At 38.8% G+C, this 24,529-nt stretch overlaps 1 protein-coding gene across 16 annotated transcripts in view; it reads left to right on the top strand.

Moving 5' to 3' along the window:
• The window catches only part of INPP4A (inositol polyphosphate-4-phosphatase type I A), a 111,184-nt gene that overhangs the window by 42,077 nt on the left and 44,578 nt on the right, over positions 1–24,529 (top strand). For 12 of the 16 annotated variants that reach the window (XM_074535774.1, XM_074535770.1, XM_074535773.1 and 9 more), the window contains 4 exons: positions 3,631–3,777; positions 20,558–20,620; positions 22,973–23,191; positions 24,011–24,055. In XM_074535774.1, the coding sequence (XP_074391875.1) occupies positions 23,086–23,191; positions 24,011–24,055 (151 nt within the window). In that variant the 5' untranslated portion in view covers positions 3,631–3,777; positions 20,558–20,620; positions 22,973–23,085. The remainder of the gene's footprint in view (positions 1–3,630; positions 3,778–20,557; positions 20,621–22,972; positions 23,192–24,010; positions 24,056–24,529) is intronic. The other 4 variants (XM_074535763.1, XM_074535764.1, XM_074535765.1 and 1 more) reach the window with 1 other exon arrangement.

Here is a 24,529-nt window from a genome sequence, read left to right as displayed (position 1 = left end):
GTTTGTAAAGTATAAATGCAGAGCAGGCCATGTGTGACTGTGTGGCTGTGTTCAATGTGCAGTGATTTTGTTTCTTAGGGCCTAATGTTCATCATCCTCTTGTTAATACTAGATCAAATCATGCCCCATGCCAACGTGGCATGGGTAATTGCAATAACTACATGTGCAGTCATTGCATAATGTGTGCCACTTGGCCTTTCTGTAATGTTCTGTATTCCATTAGAGGGTTTTCTGACTGCTGGCTTTAGTATACAGAGCTAACCATGGCTTTTAGCAGTGAAGAGAGAGATGAAGAACTGAGTTTGAATAACGTGTTATGTGAAGGCGTAATGGTATTGAATAGAGCCTGAATCCAGGGAGAGAAAGAAAAGTAAGAGGACATAATGTGACATAGCTAATGAGAACAGCTGAAGAGGCCACAAAGGGAGAAGGCAGAGGCAGAATTTCAAATGTTTTAAGTGTCTGGAAACAAGAGTGATCTGTGGTCTATTACTTTGGTTCTTTCTTATGGATTTTGCCTCTTTTTACAAATAGTTTGTCTATATTATGTTCTGTGCAAGCACAAAAATCAAGCTTTTTCTGGTATTAAATGCTACTCTTACATCAACCCCTTTAAAGTCTTTGGAAGTCTATCCAGCCCAAGCTTGCATTCAATTCAATAACATTAATTTTACTCCTGTGTTTGCATTTTAATTATAAAGCTGTTACAATGTTTAAATTACAAAATGTCCAGTACCTAATTGTTAATAATCTCAGTATTATCCTTGGGAGATACATAGATGAACTACCACAGAATAGTAATGAGGGTTTCAGCAATAATTGTTTCACTGAAACATACTGAGATTTAACACTTAATGTGAACCAACTAAACCAACTTTCAAAACCAGCTGCTTACCATGCTTCTTTCATTCATGGAAACTGCATATGGATAATTTCCTACTTCCATCAGTATTTTCCTTTTAGCTAGGAAGATAGAAAGTAACCATGTAAGTCCTCAGTACAGACTTCCCCACACCAGAAGGTCTGGACTGTGCAGTACAAACACCTGTGAACACTCTGTATGGTCTCCTTACATATGGCCTGCAATAACTTGAAGCACTGCAATAAAAGACAAAAAATCTGCAGTTTGTTTCGTACTGAGGCATTGCTAGCATGCTACTCTCTGAAGAATAAATAGCAGAATAGACTCATAGTTATTTTTAACTTTAGTGCAGGATTTCTCATGACTTTGGGGGGGCAGGGAAAATTTTTAAATTAATATCTTTTAACTGTAGTCAGACATCTCAATAAAAGTCCTCTGTAGATACTGAGGATCTGCAGCCCTTGGTGAAGTCAGGAGCAATTGTCAGTGATCTGAGGTCTCCCAAAAAGTCAGGTCAGTCTTAAAATCTACACCAGGAGAAATGTTAACTTTTCTGCTTGCTACAGTGGAACTGAAGCCTGTAGTTGTGTGTCTGCTCCTGTGCTGCCCCTCAGCTGAGTCACCTTCCTGAACCAGAACTTACTTGATCATAGAATCTCCTGAGCTGGAAGGAACCCACGAGGATCATCGAGTCCAACTCTTGATCCTGCACAGGGCAGCCACAAGGATCCCACCATGAGCCTGAGGGTGTTGTCCAAATGCTTCTTGAGCTCTGTCAGGCTTGGTTGGTGCTGTGACCACCCCGGGGAACTGTTCCAGTGCCCAACCACCTGGGTGAAGAACCTTTTCCTAATATCTAACCAAACCTTGCCAGCACAGCTTCATGCCATTCCCTTGCAGTTCTGTCACTGGTCACCAAAGAGAAGAGATGGGTGCCTGCCCTCCCACTTCTACCCCTCCTATTGGATGTCCCATAGCTAATAATTTAGCACAATTAGACATTTTTAGCCACGATATTCAGAAGAAATCTTAACTGCTTGCCTATTTTGACTACTGTGGGACATGTGCAGGCAGCTACAAACCTACTGCTAAAGCACCAAGATGCACAACTCACACTTGTGTTGTTTGAAGAATGAGTCAGTAAGTGAGTATATTAAAATTAAGACCAAATTTGTCTGAAGGAGGCAACATATAAAAATATTACCTTTTAACAAAATGATTACTTGCAGCTCAAGGCAGAGAAATGCAAATGTGGGTCAGAAAAAGGGTTTGAAACTGCAGACTAAGAAGTGTTTTGTATTTTTAAGGGGTTTTTTTGGGTTTTGTTGTTTGGGTTTTTTTGCATTTTATTTCAAGCTGATAGAGATACCAAAACACTAAAACAACAAGAAGAGGAAGAAAAACAAACCAAATTCTCACAGCATGTTAACAGTTTTCTTGAAATGAAAAATGTACTTATTCTTTTAAAAAGCTTTTGGATATTATCAAGAAAAACATCATGCCTTATAACAGAAATTTTTCCAGATGTTGCATGCTTGAGTGACCCGAGTAATTGAGAAGCCTACATGAACTTATTCAACAGTTTGTGAATATAAGAAATTTAACTGAATAATGAGAACTTAAGGTACTGTGCAACTCTCAGAGGCTTGTGTGACAGAACCCCACAAACATTTCAGATTTGCACTGGAATTTCCCATAAGACTGGAAAATACCCCCAAGGTTATAGAGTCCAACACATATGAAGTTATACAAAGGCTTTAACTATATCCTGTGTTTTTTGTGGCCTCAGGAGATTTCAGGAAGTCTTGGGTGTTTTACTCATGATATTACATTTCTCAGACAAAGCATCCAATTTTTGCATCTCTCATATTTTAAAATCAATCAGAATTTCTGACTGTCAGAATAGCTTTTTAAGTTGCTGCATTGGGAGTTTCCAGTTTGGGAATTTCTTCAAGGTACTTTTTATATGTGTGATTGAAATATAGATCAGTTACTAAGATTTTTTAGAGGATTTTTATTACTCATACTATTGAATTTTACATATATGGAAATATAGGAAACTTCAGGCTTGTTAATTTGACCCTAATAACCTTAGAAATATTTTTTAAGGAATAAATAATTAAAGACATGGGAATTGAGGGGAGGAAGGATGAAGCACAATCTATTTTTCTAAGATAGGTCAAACTGGCCTAGTATCTTTTTTTAATAAGAAAGTAGGTTTTCTAGAAAAATAAATGGGCTAGATCTGGTCTCTCTGGATTCTACTGAGCCATTTAATATGGTGTTGCAACAAAAATACTGTTCAAGGTGGAGGAAGATTAAGTTAGTGTAAGAACTGTAAACACACCCAAAGAACTGCCACGAGAGAGACAGAAGGAGGTAGATATATATGATTAATTATTCTCTGGGAGTTCGCTTGTTTAGTTTTCTTGAGGCTTTTTGTTTGTTTTTTTCTGCAGTTGATATTGTTGGCATGCTGTATTGAAAGCAGGCTGTTGAAACTTGTGGATGGGAGTAGGATGTTAATTTCTGGTGCACAGTTTTAGATGGAGTGACTATACAATTAATTGGACAATTAGATAATACTAAAAGGATGGAATTCAACCCAGCAACGTGTCAGGCCACACATTGTCATGAATTCTCTTACCCAGTTTAACCTTGATATCCAAATTAGCAGTATGACAGTCTGAGCTCTTATGTAATCGGGGGAAAGAGGCAGATTTTTAATTAGGCACCCAACTCCTGCTTTCTGTCTTGACTGTTAACAGAGCCTGGGCACCTGACTCTGGCATCAGTGCTGAGTGCCTGAAACTGGATGGTGCTACAGCCTCAGCTTAGGAAGTAATGCAGCAACTTTTCCTATGAAGAGGGAGTTCAGCAATGGAAGATTTTGAAGGAGAAAGGCCTATATGAGGGTAAGTGGGTTTAAATTTGTCTTTAGTCTGTCAGTTTGATACCATCATGAAAATGATGTATGGGGTACAGGCAAGTGTCAAAAAGAGGTATTTCCAGTTGAGGGAGGGAATCTCAGCTGGGTGCATCTGGACTGGGACCTGATACAGCATAAGTGTGCAACACCTCTTGCAGTGTCTGAGAAACCTCACCTCAGTATGGTGATGGAGGCAGCGAAAACTGAAAGAGGGTGGATTTAGATTAGATATGAAGAAGTAATTTTTTACAGTGTGAGTGGTGAGACATTGGAACAGGTTGCCCAAAGAAGCTGTGGATGCCCCATCCCTGGGAGTGTTCAAAGCCAGGTTGGATGTGGCTCTGAACAACTTGGTCTAGTGGAAAGTCTCCCTGCCCATGGCAGGTTTAGTTGGTCTTTGAGGTCCATTTCAACTGAAACCACTTGGTGAAAAACTGCAGGGATGATCAAAGAACTTATGTTACAAGAGGAGTCTGAGACAGCTGTGTTGGGTATGTCAGGAGGACTGTTAAAATGGGAAATGTAATTGCCACAGCTCTGCTGCTGGAGTTATGGGGAGCATTGAAATGTGGCTGATATCAGCTAGGTTACAGCCAACAAGCAGGATGTCTGCAGAGGACTAATGCAGGCCTATGTGCAGCATTATGGTATTGTAGGAAGATTGATACCAAACCAGAAGTGTCTACTTGTGTGATTTAGAGGTGATGTTGATATATGGCATGTCTTACTGATTGAGTTTGTGCATTCACCTAGCACGTGGATAAAATATTTAACCAACATAGAATGCATAGTGATAATTGCATAATACATGACAGTAATCAGTAGGAGAATGGTTTATGTAAAATTAGGAGCAAGCTTCAAGATTTGTAAAGGTCAGTGATTGCTTGGATTCAGCAGGACTTAGGCTGTTTGGGCTGCTTGTGCATTTTGATAACTCCTACAGAGTGTAATGCTTACTGTCTGCTGTATTGCCCTGCAGTTCCCCTGCACAGCACATGGAAAACTGTGGGATAAATCAGGTTTTGAGTGAATTTGTAGGGCTGGAAAAAGGCATGTTTAGTTTAGCCTGTGACAAATATACATTTAGAAGCTGACTGCTGGGTAGCAAACTCATGACCACTGAGACAAAAGCTTGCTCTGAAGTGAAAACTGTGGTTGTAGATCCCTGATGTGCCTGTAGTGACAAATGATGGGTGCAGCACTTACAGTCAGTGACAGCCCTTGCACCAGATACCTCCTTATTTTGACAAACACTGAAACTTAAAATTGTGTGTTAGTGAAGAGCTGCCCTTTCCCTGGATGTTGGTTTGTCCCAACACTGGGTTTGAAAAGAAGTTGAATCCTTTGAGCAGTGGTGAGTAATGTGCTTTCTGCTCTGTTGCAAATCCTGAGTTGCTCTCATTGGCTTTGCCAGCTATTAAGAGATTGATCAGGTTGCTTTTTACCAGAAATCTTCATAAAATAACAGGAGGAAAATACCGCAGCAAGAAACATTTTTAATGTACTTCTGGTAGCACTATGTTTAGTTCTCTAGTTATTTGTTCATTAATAAGGGCTCAGCCTGGGATTCTGAGGTTTTTAAGTGCTGAGAAAAACATCAGGGGAGAGTAGTATGGTTTCTTTTTTTTTTTTTCCCTTCTGCTTTGTAATTAATTATTGTATAGTGATACTACGTTGTTATTGTTCTATGGTAAAAACAATTGTATGATGATCTCACAGTCCTTACTTGGAAAGTTGCCACAGTGAGGAAAAACTCTGTTTATGCACTGAATTGTCAGTAGTTTGGAAGGGGTTTGTTCTGCTGGAAACTGTGATTTGAATAACAGTCCAAGAGGAGGGATGACAAGGAAGGGAGGATTGAGAAGATAAGTGTGAAAATGTGTCAGAGCTCTTTCAGATTTATTTTTTATTAGAGTCATGGTCAACTACCTTAGATTTAGAATCTGTCCCAGTTTATATGTGTCTTTTCCCCCCCCCTGTATTCTAGGTTTTATTTAGCTCCAAGTCATGTTCTTCTGGCTAGTAAACTGGGGGTTTGTTTTGAAAAATCTGTCTAAGCCTCTTCCTGAGAGACAATACTTGGAGCATCTCAGGCCTGCATGACTGTCACTTAAAAAGATGCCCAGAAAAACTGGAAGAACATCACTAGAAGATGTTTATAGAAAAGAAAGGATTATAAGGTCTGAGGGAACCCTCCTCCAAATTTCAGGAAAAAGGTATCTTACAGTCATATTGGGGAAGAATAAAGAGAAGAATTTGCAGCAAACCCAGATTCTTTGTGTGTGGGAATGGGCAGTGAGGAGGATCATGGTGGATGATCAAATAAGCACAATCTACTGCTGCAGATCATTACTAACCATGAGATGCTGGAATGCAAATTTAATCTTGTTTCATAGTCTCTTAAAATAGCTGTTTGAAAGTTAGAGAAAATGACCTTTTGAAGATTCCTATATTTCCCTACTTAGTTCTATTTAGTTGCCTCTTTTGCTTAACTTCAGTACAGTTCAGTGAAGTGAATCCCATCCCAAGACCATACCCCTTGCTTAACCTTTTCATGGTTTAATCTAGGTAAACACTGTACTTATGCTTTGTTCACACAGATTCTTAAACAGTAATAGAAACCTAAATATTTTTCTACAACAAAACCAAGTGGGCTGTTGAACTGTGTCTCTGCTGATCTGTGCACAGTACCAGAGAGAAGTTTGTTCCAACTTACTTGTGTATTCTGTCATGATGTTTTTAATAGTATGTTTGCTGTTAGGACAGGCTATATGCTATAAAAACTAAAACTAAGTTTTGTCAAGGTATTTTGGGGGTTTGTAGTCAAACGTGATAGAGATAATTTATTCTTGAAATGTGTTTATGTTGATTTTGTTTTGAAACAAGAATATATGCCTTGCAGAATATTTATGTTCATGATCATTCTGTAATTTCCCTATTAAAAAACCCCTACACTGAATGCAGTTCCTGCTAAATTTTAACCCCAGAAATGTTTAGAATGTGAATATAAAATAATCTGAAGGATGTATTATAGTACAGATCCCTGTAGGAGCATATTATCTTTGAAAACATTTTAATAGTAAACTGTCTGAAATTATACTTTTGCCTTTTCTCCATTTTAGCATGAGCAAAGAAAGAGTTTTAGAAGTGCTGCTCAGCTATTAACACTAAGCTATTTTTACTGGGACTTTTGAACATTGATTTGGTGTTTCTAAGTGGAGGCATTTTTCACTTGTGGTTGTGCATGTTCACTTTGGAGACTTTCCTTCAGTCAAATCTGATGTGATCTGAGACAAGGTGGTTTTTGGGGTTGTCCCAGGCAGCTGCCAAATACTTTCAAACATTCAAAGTGGAGGTGTAGAGAAAAACAGTGGTGTGGAAGAAACTCCAGTTGTGTACATATGTAGGTTTGGTATAGTGTCCTGAAAGCATCTCTGGATAGTGGGATTGATGGGGCAAAAATTTTGCCATAGAATTGCAATTATTTATAAACATAAGTAATAGTTACTGAAAAGAAAAAAAAAAAAGGAAGCCATCACTGCTTCATTTTGTTATTGTTTTGTAGTTCATAGATCAAAGAAATACCAACTAGGTAAAAATAGAAATTAGAATTTAAGGGCATTTTACATATTTTTAATCATGAGCTGGGGATAATACAAAATTTTCAAAGTCAGTAGTGAGGCACTATCAAACAGATGAGCTCTTTGCTCATCCTTGCTAGTTCAAGGATGAGTTCTTTAACTGTGTACTTAAATGGCTTTTGAAGATATGTATAAATTCTGAAAAAAAGTCTTTTGTGAATATTTAAGGTATGTGGCATGTATCAATGGTTTGACAAGTAGCATTTAGTTTCTTTGAATTACTTTAATAATAATAAAAAAATGTTAATAATTTCCTGATATTTCTCCATGAATCATCTTTGAAAACCATATACTACCAGAAGAAAATCTATTTCTATTTTGTATTCAAAGTAGGACAAATCAGCATTGTTTTGTGTGGTGCCTGTTGGTGCATTTTATCCTCAAACAAGGGGTTTTATGTGTTATCTGTTTGCTTTGATGGGTTAAGTAACAATTATCAAGTCAACTCTGCCACACAGGGTCTTCTATTTCTTTGAGAAGGAAAGCTGGGAGATAAATGCTTTCAGATAGTATTTGCTATGGACAGAGGAAAAATTGAAAGAAGAAGATTTTGAGGACTGTTTTTTTAAGGAAGCTCTGCAGGGAGCAAAAGTCAAGCTGAGGGGCAGTGGGTATGGATATGAAGGACAAAACAGATGCCCAGAGCACTGGGAATGAATGGTTTCAGTTGACTGTGTTTTACTATGTGTTGATACTTATTTTTCTTTAGGAGTTGGAGAAATGCACTTGGTTGAACACCATCTTGTGTGTATCTGAGGATTTGGATATCTTGCTATGTAGTGAAGGGAAGAGGCAAGTGCACACAAAAAATATCTTATGGTTTTTCTTCAAGTCTTAAAGCAGCTTGTAACTGTCCCAGCGCAGCTCCAGTCATCTGGTGCCACTCTTGTGGGTCTTGTTTAAAAACTGTATTTCTTCTCCTTCCCCAGGAGCACCACTAAGTGCCAATGAGTACTTGGCATCCATTACAAAACATCTTTCATTAGACTAGACTAAATCACTTTGCTAAATCGGAGCCTCACAGAATAGGAAAGATCTCTTCTATATGTAGCTGCATCCATCACTACAGAGATGACACTGGCATATTGTAACTTAAATGTTTTGGCTTTGAAGTCAGTTAGCACAAAAGGGGCAAGATATCTCTTGTCCTGAGATCAGTTTCCATATTAGTAATCAAAAAGGAAAGTCTGAACATGAGAACTGAAAGGATTTTGGTTTGTAGAAGTGCTTGGAAAACAGGGCAATAACCACATAGTCACTGGTTTCCTAAAACTGAGGAGAAATTCACGGTATATTTTGCCCTGTTAAATCCTGCATTTTATGTTGTGATCTTGGCACATCAAGGGGTCCTTGTATAACATGGCAGAGCACATTAGGAAAATCCATTTGGATGACTGCTTACAAATTCTATTCTTACCTATGCAGGGTGGACCTGGGGACTGTCACTGGGGAGAAAAATTGAATATGTTTGAACTCTAATTATTTGGTTGCTGCTGTTGTCCACTCCCAGGTGATCTATCTGCACTTGTGAAAGGCAGATATAGCTGCAGTTTCATGGCATATGCTTTTATGGAAATATTAATAAATATGGTAACTTTTGCATCTTCTACCTGACTGACAGTCACACTTCTTTACCTTCTCACCCCCTCTGGATCTCTGAGAACCCTTATCTATTTGCAAGATTATGATTTACAGTACCAATCATTCAATCATTTAAATTAGCTAAACATTTCATGGGGCTTAGGTCATTTAGTAACTTGTAGAGTATTAATGAAAGGTAGAGGACATTTTTTTGTGACTTTTACAGTCTCTATTGGACTGAGGCTGCATGCCTGATATTCTCTAGAACTCAGATAATTTCATAGCCAGAATAAGGATGCAATTGTAGCCTGTAGAGTGCTCCTTAAAAATATTGTCTCTATTACCCCAGAGCCATCCCTCTTAAGGTACTTAGCTGCAGTGATATTCAGAATGGGAGAATTAACAAAGTGCTTGTTGGATGCACACTAATACCGCTTTTTCTGTATTATCCTTTAGTAGCTGAGTTTTCACAGGGCTTTGACACTATTGTTGCTTCAGTATTAAAAGGTCAAGGCTACACTCCTTCATGTCAACAAGTGGTTCCTGACTTCTTCCACACAGGAAATGCCAGACTCATTTTTTTTCCTAACTCACTTTGTTTTGGATTAGCAAATGTGCTAATTGTTTGTAACTATATACTTTATGAAGAACTATTTGCCCTGTAGGGTTTCAGTTACGCTCTGTTTTTGTTTTCTTTGTTGAAAAAAGATTGCATTCTTGAAAAAAGATTGCTTTCTTTTTTTTCTTTCTTAATTGCATAAAGAAAGTTATTAATAGGCTTTCCCTTTTCAGAACTGGAAAATACCAGAAAGTCACTTGCTCACACTTTCCAAATACAAATTTGCTTCTAAATTGAGACTAAACATGGAAAAATTTAGAATGTTAGGTGAATATTTTCTGTTGTTCTGAGCAGGTGGAAACAACTGTTTAGTTCTTAGAATGTTTAAATTGATGGTTTTAAATTGTCCATGAACTATGCAAATAAAATCAGTGGGAAGTGACTGAGGAATACAACCCACGATCAGTAGCTCTAAATTAGCTTGTTCTTCCACTGGAAAATTTTCAGGGAATTTTCAAATCAGAAAAGATTGAAAGCTATTGATAGCTGAGTTTAATAAATCCCATTTAGTTTTGCCATGCAGTTCTAGCTTATTTCACTTCTAAAAGTTAAAAAGTTGAGTTTTGTGACATTTGCTGTTTTAAAAAATTATTTGACAAAGATGTATTACAGTGATGTCCATGATTCACAGTGATATCTCTGTGGGCAGACAATCATATTATGTTTTCAGTGCAAGCAGAGATATTGTGCTTGTAACAGGGAAATTATCCAAATGATCACAAACTGTCCTGACTAACCTCTTATGGCTAGCTCTCATTCTTCCATCTTTAGTCTGTAAAAACTCTGTAAATAAACTCTAGAGAGGAGATCTGCAGGACCTGAAAAGGCTGGAAACAGTAAAATTAGTGCTCCTAACTGTTGAAGAAATTGTCTTATAAAGCACAGGACCACAGAATCTGCTGGTAGATGTAAACAGGGAAGAATGGCACAAAATTCTGTATACGTGCTGTTACACTCAGAATCTTTTTTTCTAACTGCAGAGATGAAACTCATGTTATATCTAAAGACAAGTAGTTGTTGTAATTTTAATTAAAACTCATTACAGCTTGATCCAGAAATCATTACTTGGCTGGATCCAATAATTACTGGAAAAGAATTAATGCTTCTGTACAGGGGAATGTCTCAATAAGTAACTATTCAGTTAAATTCATTGAGCACATAAAGTGTCTACCTCTGTCATGCTGTAATGCTCATCTTTTGCCTCCCCTTCTGGGCTGTAGGGTTTTGGTGGTGGGTGTGGAGGCATTTTAGCAGTTGTCAGCATCCAAAGGACTTCAGATACTGAAAGATTTGAATATCTGGGGAATATGATGTTCATGTTGGTAGCTTCTTCTTCTCTACTCTAGGATCCGCTTAGGGTCATTTTTATATTTGCTGACAGGCTTTTAAATGTGGTCCTTTCCCCATTGGTTTGCAGCCCTGAATTACATCCAGATGTACTGTATGTGATACCATACATACAGCTGATCACTCTAGAACTAATTTTTCCCAGCCTTAAGTCTGCAGTTTTTTAAGTGACCATGGGTGAGCTATAGCCGCAGTCCCACCAAGTGCCAGCTCTGTACCCTCTCTCTTTTTATCCTGTGCTTCTACTCCATCCTATGTCTCCAAGTCTGAAGGCCTCTGCTACCATGCCAGGCCTTTATATTTCTACACTAAATCATTGTATTGAGTTGTAAAATGATGATGGTATGATGCAAATATAAATAACAATTAAAACAAATCAGCCACAGACATCTATGCAGTTGGAAAAAATTGTTGTCACAGCTGAACCAAGTTAATTGCAGGCTAAAACAAAGTTGCAGGCAGGTCAGTAGAAGTTCAAACAAAGCAAGTCTGAAAATGCTCAGTGTTTGCAAGCCCTGCTGCAAGGGTTCAGGCCAGTTACTGGTCATGGCAGTATGGTATCTACAGGGCTACAGGGTAACAGAGCTGCAAGGGCCAGAGAGGGACACTGGTGACATTGTCTGTTGTGTTACCTCCAGACCTTAAATACTGAGGTCGGGGTGTGACGCCCAGCTCAGAAGTTCTCAGGATGCTTGTCAGCTGAATATGGGAGTACAAACATGGAGATGCTGCACAGAATATCGGTGCTGCTCATTATAGTGTTTTTCTCACTCTCTAGCACTGCCTGCTCTCAGAGAAGACTCCAGGCTTGATTAAGCTTTTTTGTTCTGACCCAGCTTTTGGTCCCACCTTTTAGCTGGAAGGGTGCCACTATTTGCCTCTCCAGCAGAAGCAGTGGATGTAGGAACATGTGCCAACACTGTGATGCAGTTTAGTAGCTTAGTTTAACCTGTTGCTGAAAGCAGCTTTGATGAGGTGATGGACTGTAAATGCAGTGTGGCTGAAATGTAGCTACCTGCTCTCATCTGGGCCTGAAGATCAAGACAAGTAGCTGTGGACAAAATGATCATTTCTGCTGCCTTGCTGTGGAGGTTTGACTGCTGAGGTAGGCAGCATGCTTATGAATTTCTGATAAAGTCTGGTGGGAGGCAACAGAAGTTAGCAAAAGTCAGCATCACTGTGGCTTGCCTTAACATGCAAAAATTGGGAGTCAAATAGTCATGAGAGTGAGTTAGTCATGAGCTTAAGAAAGGAAAGTAATTTGGGATACATCATTCACATTTTCAGGCTTTTTTGTGTTCATGCAAAATTTGCTTTTACAAAAAGTGAAATTCATGCAAGCTTGGCCTATAGTAACATTCCAGTTTTAGAAGTCATGTAAGTGCTTGGAGAATTGACAAAACTCTGACATTTAGGTACATATTTTTGAGCACTGAGTGCTGCAAGGAACTCAGCATTAATATCCACCCTTTGTCTTTGCATACCATTTATAACTTTTTTTGTGATTGTTGCCTCCCTGCAGCAGGTGTTATTTTTAAAATAAATTTTGAAGGCCACTAAACTGCATGAAAGATTGATCAGTATTAGCTGCTGAAAACAAAGTAGATTGTGGTTACAGTTACTTGAAAATTGTTTTTGAAAGCCCTGTACTCCAGAAATCCATGGCCATACCCTATAGGAGTCTTAATATTCTTTGAATTCTTGGAAATTTGGACTGAATTGTTTATTCCATCAGATCTGTTGGTAGCTGACAGAAAATAAAATTATCGTGGAATAAAATGCTGCACAACATGTCCTGCAGCTACTGTAGCATCTCTGTCTGAATGGAGCATTTTAACCTGTAATATGCTGGCATGAGGAGATATGAACCTTTGAAATAAGTACCTGCAACATTTTTATTTATCCTCAGCTGTTCATATGTTTGCTCATCTTACATATGAAAACCATCAGAGCAGCTGAAATACTTTTTGTTACTCTTACCAAACTTTTTGTTGTTTCTGTCTCAGAGATGACATCATAATATCTACTACATGACATTAATTTTCTCTAATAGCTTTTTTGCTCAATTACAGTTCAACAAAGAATATTGTATTTTGGAAAGGCTGATAGTAAAAACTGGGGAAACTCATAGAAGTTTTCACAAATAGGGATCAATTGTTGAGTTATGGTATTCTAATAGGAAGCTATTGATCTTAGATACTGATTTGTAATGAAACTCATAGAAATATGGCAGTGACATTTGGTCTGGTTTCCTCCTATGACACTTCAGAGACAGTCAAGTCACTTACCTATTTTCTTTGCACCTTGTGTTCTTTATTTATTCCAGTTCTCTGCTACTGATTTGGGTTTGTTTTATTCCGCAGCCAAATACCAACCAGTTTCAATATATTCCAAATATAATTCCAGTATATTTAAAAGTGATTGATGATCATCAGTTCATATCACGATTCCTACATGGTTGGGTTTCAGTTACTCTGCTACAAGTTAATCACAGAATCACAGAGTGGGTCAGGCTGGAGGGGACCACAGTGGGACATGTGGTCCAACCTCCTGTTCAAGCAGGGTCATCCCAGAGCACATGGCTCAGAATGCTGTCCGGACAGTTCTTGAATATCCCCAGTGAGGGAGACTCCACACCCTCTCTGGACAATCTGTTCCAGTGCTCAGTCACCTGCACAGTAAAGAACTTCTTCCTCATTTTCAGGTAGACCTTCCTGGGCATCAGTTTCTACCCATTGTGTCTTGTTTTGCTTGGCACCAACAACAAGGGCCTGACTCCATCCTCTTCACACCCTCCCTTCAGATACTTGTATATATTGATGTCCCCTCTCAGCCTCTTCTCAAGGCTGAACAAGCCAAGCCTTCTCAGCCTTCCCTCATAAGAGAGATGCTCCAGACTCTTAATCACCTTTATTGCCCTCCTGGCTTGCTCCAGGAGCCCCGTGTCTCTCTAGCACCGAGGAGCCCAGAACTGGGCACAGCGCTCCAGATGTGACCTCACCAGGGCTGAGCAGAGAGGCAGGACCACCTCCCTTGACCTGCTGCCATTGCTCTTCCTGATGGTCCCCAGGGCACCATTGACCTTCTTGGCCCCAAAAGCACATTGCTTTCTCATGGACAGCTTTTTGTCCACAGGACCCCCTGGCCCTTCTCTGCAGAGCTGCTTTCCAGCAGGTCAGCCCCCAGCCTGTGCTGGTGCCTGGATTTATTCTTCACAAGGTGCAGGCCTCTGCATTTGTTTTCCTTGAATTTCAAATGGTTCTTCTCTGCCCATCCCTCCAACCTGTTGAGGTCTTTCCCAAGGGCTGCACAGCACTCTGTGGTATCAGCCACTTCTCCCAGCTTTGTGTCACTAGAACTTGCTGAGGAGGCATCTGCCCCTTCATCCAAATCCTTTATGAGTAAGTTACACAGCAGTGGGACCAGAATTGAACCTTGGGGGACACCACTAGTGACAGGCCTCCTGTACTTGTCAAGGAACCTATTTTGAGAATTTGGCAGGAAACCAACTCAGCACGCCCCCTCCATTGTATATTACAGGCTGATCTTACAGTTTGCCCACAGGGTAGTACTGGCATTAAAAAGGATTCCTTTCACTGGGAGGCTGTTCCACCGAGGCGTTGGAACGGGAACAGTGGTGGGAAGCATGGACTGGTGTTGGCCTCTGAGGAGTTAGAGGCTTATGCTTCACACTGCCAGCATCCCACCACTTGTTCACGTGACTCCAGAAATAAGTGCAGGGAAGAGCAATGCAGTCGGGATCTTGGCCTGCAGCAACCCTCTGTCCCATTGATTTAGAAAGGTCACTGTAAGCAAACAAATAATTTTATTTTCCAGGAAGACAAAAATGAAAGCAGCACAAAGGAATAAGTTACTGGAACAGCAGAAAAATAAATATTTAAAAAGATATCTACTGTTGTGGCCATTAGGCATAGCATAGGCATGTACTCTGTAAGAAAAAAGTTACATGACCAGAAATACATGAACAAAACACAGTTCAGGAGTACAAAACAAGTGTTGATGGAGAAATACGCATTAGCAGATTTGCATTAGTAGCTTAGGACTCCAGTTTTGCTATGCTGCCTAAATCTTAGTAATAAACTTTATGGAATATTACTCCTACACTAACATTTATTTTTAATTTTCTAAATACTTGATACTGTTTCAAATTCTGAGTCAGTTATATCTTATTTAAAGCACATAAGTTAGGGAAAGAATTTGTGTATTGCTGGTTTGTCTTTAGGTGCTGTTGTGTATTTTTCCTTTATATAAACATTTAAAATAGTAAGTGTAAGAATCACAGTGAGTCAGAACAGTCCCATGTGGAAATGAAGAGTGCTTGAGAGATTTTTTTGCTGTGCCTGTGACCCAATGGACCATTCCTTCCATGTGGGAAAATGTAGTGTCAGGAAAATAAAGTTTCCCCTGTGACTCTGAGGGGCAGTCCTGTTGCCCAGGTAAGCTCAGTGACTTCAGAGCAGGATGTCAGATTCCATCACACACACAGAGGACAGTGCTGTCAGTGCTCTGTGATTCCTGGGTTGCTTTGCTCAGTATACACTAACTTTAATTAGTGCTACGTTAGTCTGTGGAGTGTATGAATATTATAGGTATGTAGATCAGATAGTTCCCTAGACATTTGGTTGTAATCCAAACTTGACCAAAACTTCTTATGACAGATCTTGTTTCAGTGCTTTTATCCCTCTGTGTGCCCCTCTCATTGCCTGTATGAGGGAGAATATGTTAATGCCATTGATCTGTAAACAACAGCAGTATGAAATCTTTAGCAAATGTTATGTGTGTCTGGTTCATCTCCATTTCAAGTCATAAAGTGTTGGGGTTTGGATTTGTTTGTGGTTTTTGTGGGTTTTTAAAATCATTGTTTGTTTTTATTTGTTTGTTCGTTTATTTGTGGGATTTGGGGTTGTTTGGTTTGTGTTTGGTTTTTTTCTTGTTTTTGTGTTTTGGGGTGATGCTTGGGGTTTTTTGTGGGCTTGTTTTTTTATTTGATTTGTTTTCTTCAATTGGGTTTTTCCCCTGCCTCACTTTTTATTGCAGCAGGAGGAGCTCAGAGAGGGATTTTGTTTCTTCCAGCTAGAGCAGAGTGTTTCTACATTCTTCATGGTTATAATGAAAGACTGCTCTAGGTGAGGCAGGTGTTGGGAGGGTGTTGAAAGGACCATCAAACTCAGATAAGTGTTTCCAGCCCAGACTCCTCAACAGGAAATATGTCCCCTGTTCTCGTGGGCTTCTCATGCCTGTGTAGGCAGTGTGAGAACCCCAGGTCAGGAGGAATGAACTCATCCTGGGAAACTTTACCACAAAGTGCCCAGCACATTTCTTGTGAAGAGGGTAAAGGTTAATTTGGGGTAAAAACCACTTGTAAGCTGTTTCAGTTTCTACTGGTAAAGTGACAGAGGAGCCTGAGAGCCTTTGGACTTCAAACTCCCCTGTAGCAAAACTTAGCATTTTCCATGGCATTGGACTGTGTTCAGCTTGATAAAGCTGTTCTGCAAAGTGAAACAGAGCTGTGCTTTTTCCTTTTTAGCCAACAGACATGTGTGTTACAAATGCTCATTTCCACCTCTGGATGTGTGTTATTTTTGTGCTCCTAGGAGCACTAAAGGAATAAAAATATTGTAATGACAAATGAAATTAAAACAGTATCTCATTTAAAAGAGTGCTATTTTTATTTCTGTTGTGAATACAGACAAATAGTTTTAAATTGCACAGAGAACTCAGTGGCCTAAATTGCAATTTCCTGTTAAAAGAACTCAAATATATTAAAAAGGTAAATCTGTGGTTTTAGATTATTTGAGTTTACTGAAGTTCATAGTGGGGAAGGATCAAGAAAAAATTTTGACTTACAAACTTATCTGCAACTAAATGGGATCTGTGGACAGGAAAGCAAAAGGAAAACAAGCCACTTCCCGGTGCTGAAATGCCCTTTTATCTAAATATCACTGGAAGGTTGCATTAGGGATTTTTACATTGAACAAATACCTTTGTTACATCTTGTGTTTGTTGATTTCATTTACTTGTGGAAGACTTTTCCCTGTTTTGCTGCGGTTACTCACTTACTCAGAATCCTCAGGGAATCCTCAGAGAGTGACAAGTAGATTCTTCAGGCCAAACTTAATATTTTTGGTTTTGTTACTCAAGGTTCTGGGAGAAGGGGATATTTAGCCAGATGATGAGGGGAACCTAGACTTAGGAGGAGACTGAAGGGAGAGACAGAGCCTCTTTGTGGAGCTGGCAGCTGCCCGGTTTGTCTTTGTGGGGAAATAATGTCAGTGGGAGGCAAAGCTTCATATTGGGTGCTGGCATCACTTGCATTCTTTTGCCTTCCCAAGGCCTAGATCATGGAATGAATGGACTGAAACTGTTGTCAATCCATGGATCTGCAGTAGACATAGTCTGTGTTGCTGCCTCTCTGAATTTGGCGGGAAGGATCTGACTCAAGGTGCCAAATTCATGGCTTTGACTTTTCCTGTTTTGATCTGTGCAAGATTCAGGACATTCAGTTTCTCATTAAATGAGACAGAAGAGTGAAGTGCATGTCAGACTGTAAAGGAAATAGCTCTCAATTGGAGAAGGTCTTAGCAGGGTTTAGCTGGGAGCTGCTGTCCTTTGAGCTGATGCTCTGCTCTTGGGCTGCCTCTGCAGCCATGAGTGATAGGGTTGATCCAGACCTTCACCTCAGATCCTTGCCTGGCTAATAAAGTTCCTTGCATCATCTTTGAAACAGGTGATGGAGGTGGGTTGCTGGAATTGCTGAAAAATTTGGTTTGAGCCAACATGTCAAATCTAGTTTCACTGCCAAAGTTTTCTATTGTTGGAAGTAATAAATAAATAATAAAACACTCCCTGCATGCTAGTTATACTAGAGATGGTGCTCTTACACAAAAGGCAGCATGTTCATAACTTACCATAATCAGGCATTTCTTTCTTTCCATTATTTTGTCCATATTTTTATGGTTAATAAACTGTTAGTTGGAAACTAGGCCATGCTGCAGATCCAAAATACTGTTTCAGCAATATTCACTTTTATGATCTTGTGTATTGTTAAAACATTTTCAATCAGAGAAAATATTTATGAAGATGTTGTTTGAAGAATGCAGTTGGCTGAAGGAGCCCTCTTGATGTTTCAAAATGGATTTTTCAGGAACAAGTACCTTAATTGTTAAGGTTCAGGGAATGGTCCTTACAGTCTGGAGAGCCTTGAGATTCTAAAACTGATTGCAATTCAGTAAGTAACCCACAACTGCTTTTTCATATTCTCTTGGAGATGATGGTAAACTTTCAGTGGTTATGGTTGTTGTTTTTTTTTTTTTAAGCATTAAGGAAACTGTCACACTCTCCCTTTTTGTTTATTATTCTCTTCATGTAGATATATCAGTAGCCTTTAGCCTTCCATTGCTGTTGCATTTTTTGCTTTGGTATGCCTTTTTACCTGATCTAATGCCATAAGCCTAGAGCACTATGGCTGTAGAAAAGTACAGTCTCAAAGCAGACTTTGAATCAGTCAGTAATTGGAGTATCCTCTTTCTCTTGCTTATTGATGTGTGAATTGGAAAAATTCTGTTTCCTGCAGTTGTGTAAGGAGTGTCAAAAACGTAGATGTTAGGCTGAAAAAAGGTTTATTTCATGTTTATTTCAAGGGGTAGTTTGGTAGGAGATTTTTTTCAAGAAGGGGACAGACCAAAGCACTTTGCCAAAACACTTGGTGAGGTGAGGAGAATATTGGCTTGCAGTTGTAGAAACTAATCATCAGGGGTTTATTCTGGGGATGAGATGATCATAATTTTTGCTTGAGATCTTGCAAGCAGAGTGAGACCAAATGTCCCAAAGTTTCAGTCCCAGAAGACACAAGGTCACATAGCTGTGCAGGATGGCGTTTGCTTTCCAAAGCTAACTGGCAGGCCTGAGGGTAGCAGGACAGAAGCGGCATCAGATGAAGATCCCTTCTCCAGATCATACACTTTTGTGCTAATAGAGTGACAAATAAATATTCACATAACAGAAGGGAGGCTTGTTCAGAAGCCTTTCCTGAACTGTGGATGTGACCTTTACCAGTACTGGAGCTCAACAACAGCTTCTCATGTTTCTATTGAAAACTGGGCTTACAGCAAAGCTTCATGAAATGCAAAGCTGCACAACATCCACTGTCTGCCACAACTTGCCAACATACACTGTCTGCCATCTTAGTGAGGTCAAAGCCAAAGGCTATGTGTAGATAAATCATGCCATCTTCAGGAGAGGTTGCCTCAAAATGAATTACATCAGCCTTGGCATTGCAGTCTGCTGGAGTGGTACCAGTCTTTGGAAACTATCCATTTAAGGATAGATCCCATCTAAGGAAATCTCTTAATACTACCTTTCATTTGGTAAGAATGCTACTTCCTTTGGTTTTTCTCAAAAACATGACCATAAGGTTGTAATTGTTGAAGCAGTTGTTATTCAGGAGAGGGATCAGAGCACCTGTTATTTGGTTATGCATTGAGTAAAGGGAACTCACCCCTGCCTGAGCTGGCACAGCTGTAGGAGGGATCCAGTTTGCCCAGCTGCAGCAGGGCTAAGTGAGTCATCTAAATAATTTTTATAATTAGAGAGAGGTATCTCCATGGGGTGACTCATCCCACCTACCCTGGAAAAGAGTGACTTGTTCTCTGGAAGTGCCTCTCACCACTGACTGCACAGAGAACCTGAGTGGTGAGTTGAGATCATAGGAAAAGATATTATCTCACCTAAAGAACATAGGAGTTGCCTCCTATGTTCTTTAGGTGAGATAATATCTTTCTGTAAGTGATAAGAGTTCATGTTAAATTCTAAAGCAGTCTTGGGTAATTGGTAGGGCTGGTGACTAAAGCAAGAAACTGAGACTGGAATTCCTAATTTCTTTTACTGCAATATGGGATAAATGGGAGATCTTAAAAGACATAGCCTTTTAATATAAATGTACTTGAATGAGATGGTGGCATTATCAAATATAAATCTTCGTTAAGCTGTAGTAAGCTTAAAAATAATTTGCTTTTGCTGTATGCTCATTGCCACCTGTTTGTAGAAGCCTCCCTCACATAGTGTTTAGAGACCTGCATCCTGATCTTTTGAACTTCTGTGTTTTGACACAGAATCTTCTCTCATGACGGTAACAGTTGTAACTCTTCCAAACAACAGTGTTTTGAAAGTTTAGCTGTAGAAAAGCAAGCATAGTAATAAATGCTGTCTTAAACTCATCATATACATTGCTTTTTCCTAATAGCACCAAGCCTTTTGGTAAACATGTTTACATATATTTCTTACAGCCGTTCTACCCACTCACCAAATGCTGACCTGAAGTCAGTCCTTCTCAGCATAAGCTTATTTATTTGTGCTCCTACTGTGGCTGGGTATTGCCATGACTAATGCTCTGTGAGGTCCAGTAGAAGATCATACAATATTTTTTATTTTCAGTAAACCTTATTGTGAGCAATGGTAATCAGAAGTTACACTTACAGTTAATCTGAGAATGGTACCTGCCCACTGGTTGTGATGTATGCAGTATAAATTTATGATGATTATTTTGTTTATTTTTTTAGATGTGGATTTAACTGATATTATGATATGCAAAATCCCTCCCCACATAAGGAAAAGAGCCCTCTGTAAGTATGATCCTTGTAAGTAATGTAAAGATGTATCATTAAATGATAAATTAATATTGCAATTTAAAGGAATAGTTGAGGTCTTAGAGAGACTTGGAAAACTACTATACTCAGTAATATTTAAGTAGAAATAGCTTCAAAACAAATTAGATACCTGACCCTCTTTTAACTTATCAAGGATTGACCCTTTTTAAGGATTGCAGAGATTTAAACTGAAAAGCAGCCAGGCTCTTGAACATAATTGCAGTCTGGCCTGTACCTTAGTGAACATGTCAATTTTTCTCTAATATGTTATTCATAGATTCTGGGGGAAGGGCCTATGGCATCCTGTCTTAATCTCTGCAAGTATATTTTGTAGGTCTTTTCATCAGACAGTTAGGTTTAATAGATTTACAGACTATTAAACATGACATTATATAAAGAACAAACCAAGGAAAACCTATTGCTGAAAGAAAGGGAAAAAATAGGAGAATGGAAAGCCTTGGAAACTGTCAAAGAATTTTGATGGAAGTTTTATTTGAATAAATACTAGGACATTCAGTACTATTTGAGAAAGGTTGGTTATTCACTAGCCACTTAAACATTAATAAATAGAATAAAGCTTTTTTACTGTGTGTGATCAAACCTTGGAACAACCAGGTTGGTTAGAGAGGTCTTGTCCAAAAAGACCTTGTCCAATTCTTGTCCAAAACCAACTGGACACTGTCCTGAGAAGCTTCCTTCAAGCAAAGGAGTTGGATTAGATAAACTCCAGAATTTATCCAACCTCAACTATTCAATATGCATTGAATATCTGCCTGCTTTAATATTTGGTTGTTAGAAATTATATCTATAGGCAGAGTGTTGTCTTTATACACTGTCACTGAGTTTTAGAGCTTTGGGGTGGGATGTTCAGAGATCTCAATTTCTTCTTCTTCCATTCAAAAAATTTTTTTTTTCCTATTTGGAATTGACTTATGCCATATTATATAAACCTGACTTGAATCAAATTCTTAGTTCTGAGTGGTAACAGACTGGCTTATTATGTAGGCAAAGTCCAAATTTCCTCCCTAGAATGAGCTCCTCATTTAAAATCTAATTTCTAAGCTGATGTAGATGTCCAGGCTGTGTTCAGTTCAGTTGTCTTACATGCTTAACTTGCATTTGAATTTTTGATGTCCAGTGAAGCAGTTAAGATAGTTAAGAAGTTTGAGTACCCCATAGTGAGAGAAAGACTCTTTTGAAATCCTCCAGAGGGGTATGCTGACTAATTAAATTCAGAGACTTAAGTTATGCAGGTTGAATGTTCCTTTGGAGGCCTTCTGACAGATTTAAAGTGGTGTTTTAGAACAAAAGGTAAGCTAGGTGCTTTATTTAATTAGAATGCATCTTGCTCATTGTTAGGCCCATCAACCTAAAATGAAAAGAAATACTCTCCCATTTTGCAGTGTAGTTCAAATGTTTTGTAGAATGAATGACTGACTGCTGGGAAGGTGTTAGTTACTTTATTAGTACTTTTCAGGTTTATTAGATTTTACTCCTTACTTGCTAAATTAATTTATTTTGTCAGAAGATTATGAAACAGATAAAAAAGTTCCATAACTGCAGTGCTAGCACGGTTGATTGAAGGAGCATTCACATTCAAAATCATAACCAAATTTTCTGTAGGCTTTCTTTCCTCCTGTAATTTTCACTTCATAGGCATTGTGAGGGGAAGGATTGTCATGGATGTCTGTAGTCCAAAAAAGTGGAGGAAAAGCACCAATGCTGCCATCTGCCACATCAGCAGGCATCCCTTTTTGCTTTTTCTTTCCACCACCATCCCAGAATTTCAACCTCTCTCTGGCCCAGTAGGCTTTATTTATAGTTTTCATTATCCCTTTCTCATGGCAGTAGAGCCTAGAACAGCACAGTGTGCTGACACTGACAACATTTCCTGCCGTTTTGTTCTGCACACCACCAACCTGTTGTTCCTTTGTCATTATCCCTAGTGCTTCCTCTGCAGACAGAGGCCCCATTTGACAAATTTACTTGTGCTCCCCAGGGAGTAGAAACCAGGAAACTTCATTAAGGATGGTTTAATCACTTAGACAAAGGAGAAGAGCAGCTGGTTTGTTAACATGTCTCTCTCAAGCCCCATTCTCTGACAGAAAAGCTTTCTTGCATGTGGTCCAGTTTTCAATAATTTGCTATAAAATTCTGCAGATGTAGAGTTCATGCAAATGGAGTTAGTATGCATTGGATCTGCCTTGAGCATTTTATTTGAATGACCTGAGATGATTTTATGGCAGTAGATTTGCTGCTGTTGAAAATAACAATAGCTGATGCTGGCCTAAAATTTTGGTGTATGTTTTTGCTTCCTCTGTTGCTTAGCATGGTAATGTTAGAGGAATAGCAATTGGATACAACCTGCTGCACTCTGCTACGCTGTGAGACAAACATCATTAAAGCCAAGCAGCCGGAAGAGAAGGGCTCTTCATGAGAAAATGACAGCAAGAGAACACAGCCCCCGCCATGGGGCCAAGTCCCGCACCGTGCAGAGGGCCTCCACCATTGATGTCACCTCTGACATGGTTGGCCTTTCTCTGACAGGTTTGTACCTTCCTGGCAGCCTCTGCTCTGTTGCTGCTTCTTCCAGAATCTGCCCTGTGCTAATGTTGGTGTTTTTCTTCTAATTGCTCGAAGATTTAGATCTGTTTGGTTATCTGGAGGTAATGAGATAAAGGAATTATGCTAAAAAATTCTAAAAATCTTGAATTTGCAACTTTTAAAATAGACAAAACATTGAAATCAGAGGGGGATTAAAAAAATTAAGTTAGATTTTTTGTAGTTATGTTTGTCACTCAAAAATAAGAAGTGGGGAGAAAATAACAAAATAATGTCATGGTCTGGGAAGAGTCTTGGCAACCTCCTTGTTTTACATTGTATAAAATTTTCAAGAGAGTTCAGGAAGCTGAGGCTTGTCTCTCTTATCTTTTATGGTTATTAAATTAGGATTCTAACCCTCAGAGGCTTACTTTCATTAGTGAGAGAGACAGGTACTTTTAAATTTTGTCCTATTAACTACCCCAGATTTAATAATTTGGAGGTAGTAGTGGCTCAGGCTTTAATCCTGTTGTTTTCTATTGAGATTAAGCATTTACTATTCCCATATTGCATATAATCTTGTATAAGTTTACATATTTTAATATGTTTTATAAACGGAGATCTTCCCAGATTTTCCAAATAATTATTAGATACCAAGGATTACCAGATAAATGTTTTAGATACCAGTCATGGCTCACTGAATTAAAGAAAAATATTTTTGTATAAAATGTAGTTTCTTTCTCTGTGTTATTGCAACTTCAGGAAAGAATTCACAAGGCAGTGATGTGAATTGTCTAATCTTGTGGTAATTTTTCTGTTTTACAGGAAACATTCAGGATCCAGATGAGCCAATTTTAGAGTTCAGTTTAGGTAGGCTTAGTGATTTTCATGCTAGTTTTGATAATGTGTGCTGTTGAATATGTATGAGGTTTTGTAAGTGTTGATTTTGAAGTGCATTTCATATAGTGAAGTTTGCGACTTTGCTCTGATTTTTATGGAGATGGGGTACAGTTTTTGTCCTGCTTGTACAGTATCTTTTGATAAGCAGCCAGCAGTTTCATTTTGTGGAGTTTCTAAAAGAAAAGTCTGTAACTAAAATATCAGTCTTACAAAATTTTAATGTTTACTATGTGATGATGATGATGATTATTATTATTATTATTTGTTTACTTTGTTTATGTGAAGATGCAGTGAAACTCCCTTCACTGTCAGTTAAACAGCAGTTCAGGTCTTCAAGCAAACTAGAGATTTGCTGGAAACACCATTTTAGGGCAGAATGGTTTCTAAGAATTGCGAATTACACCTAACTTCTTTCCTGGGGTTTTTGCTTTCAATTGATAATGC

Source organism: Zonotrichia albicollis, chromosome 2 (assembly GCF_047830755.1).
Source record: "Zonotrichia albicollis isolate bZonAlb1 chromosome 2, bZonAlb1.hap1, whole genome shotgun sequence".
Lineage (NCBI taxonomy): Eukaryota > Metazoa > Chordata > Aves > Passeriformes > Passerellidae > Zonotrichia > Zonotrichia albicollis.
Note: the sequence above shows the minus strand (reverse complement) of the source record. Positions and strands in the feature narration are given on the sequence as shown.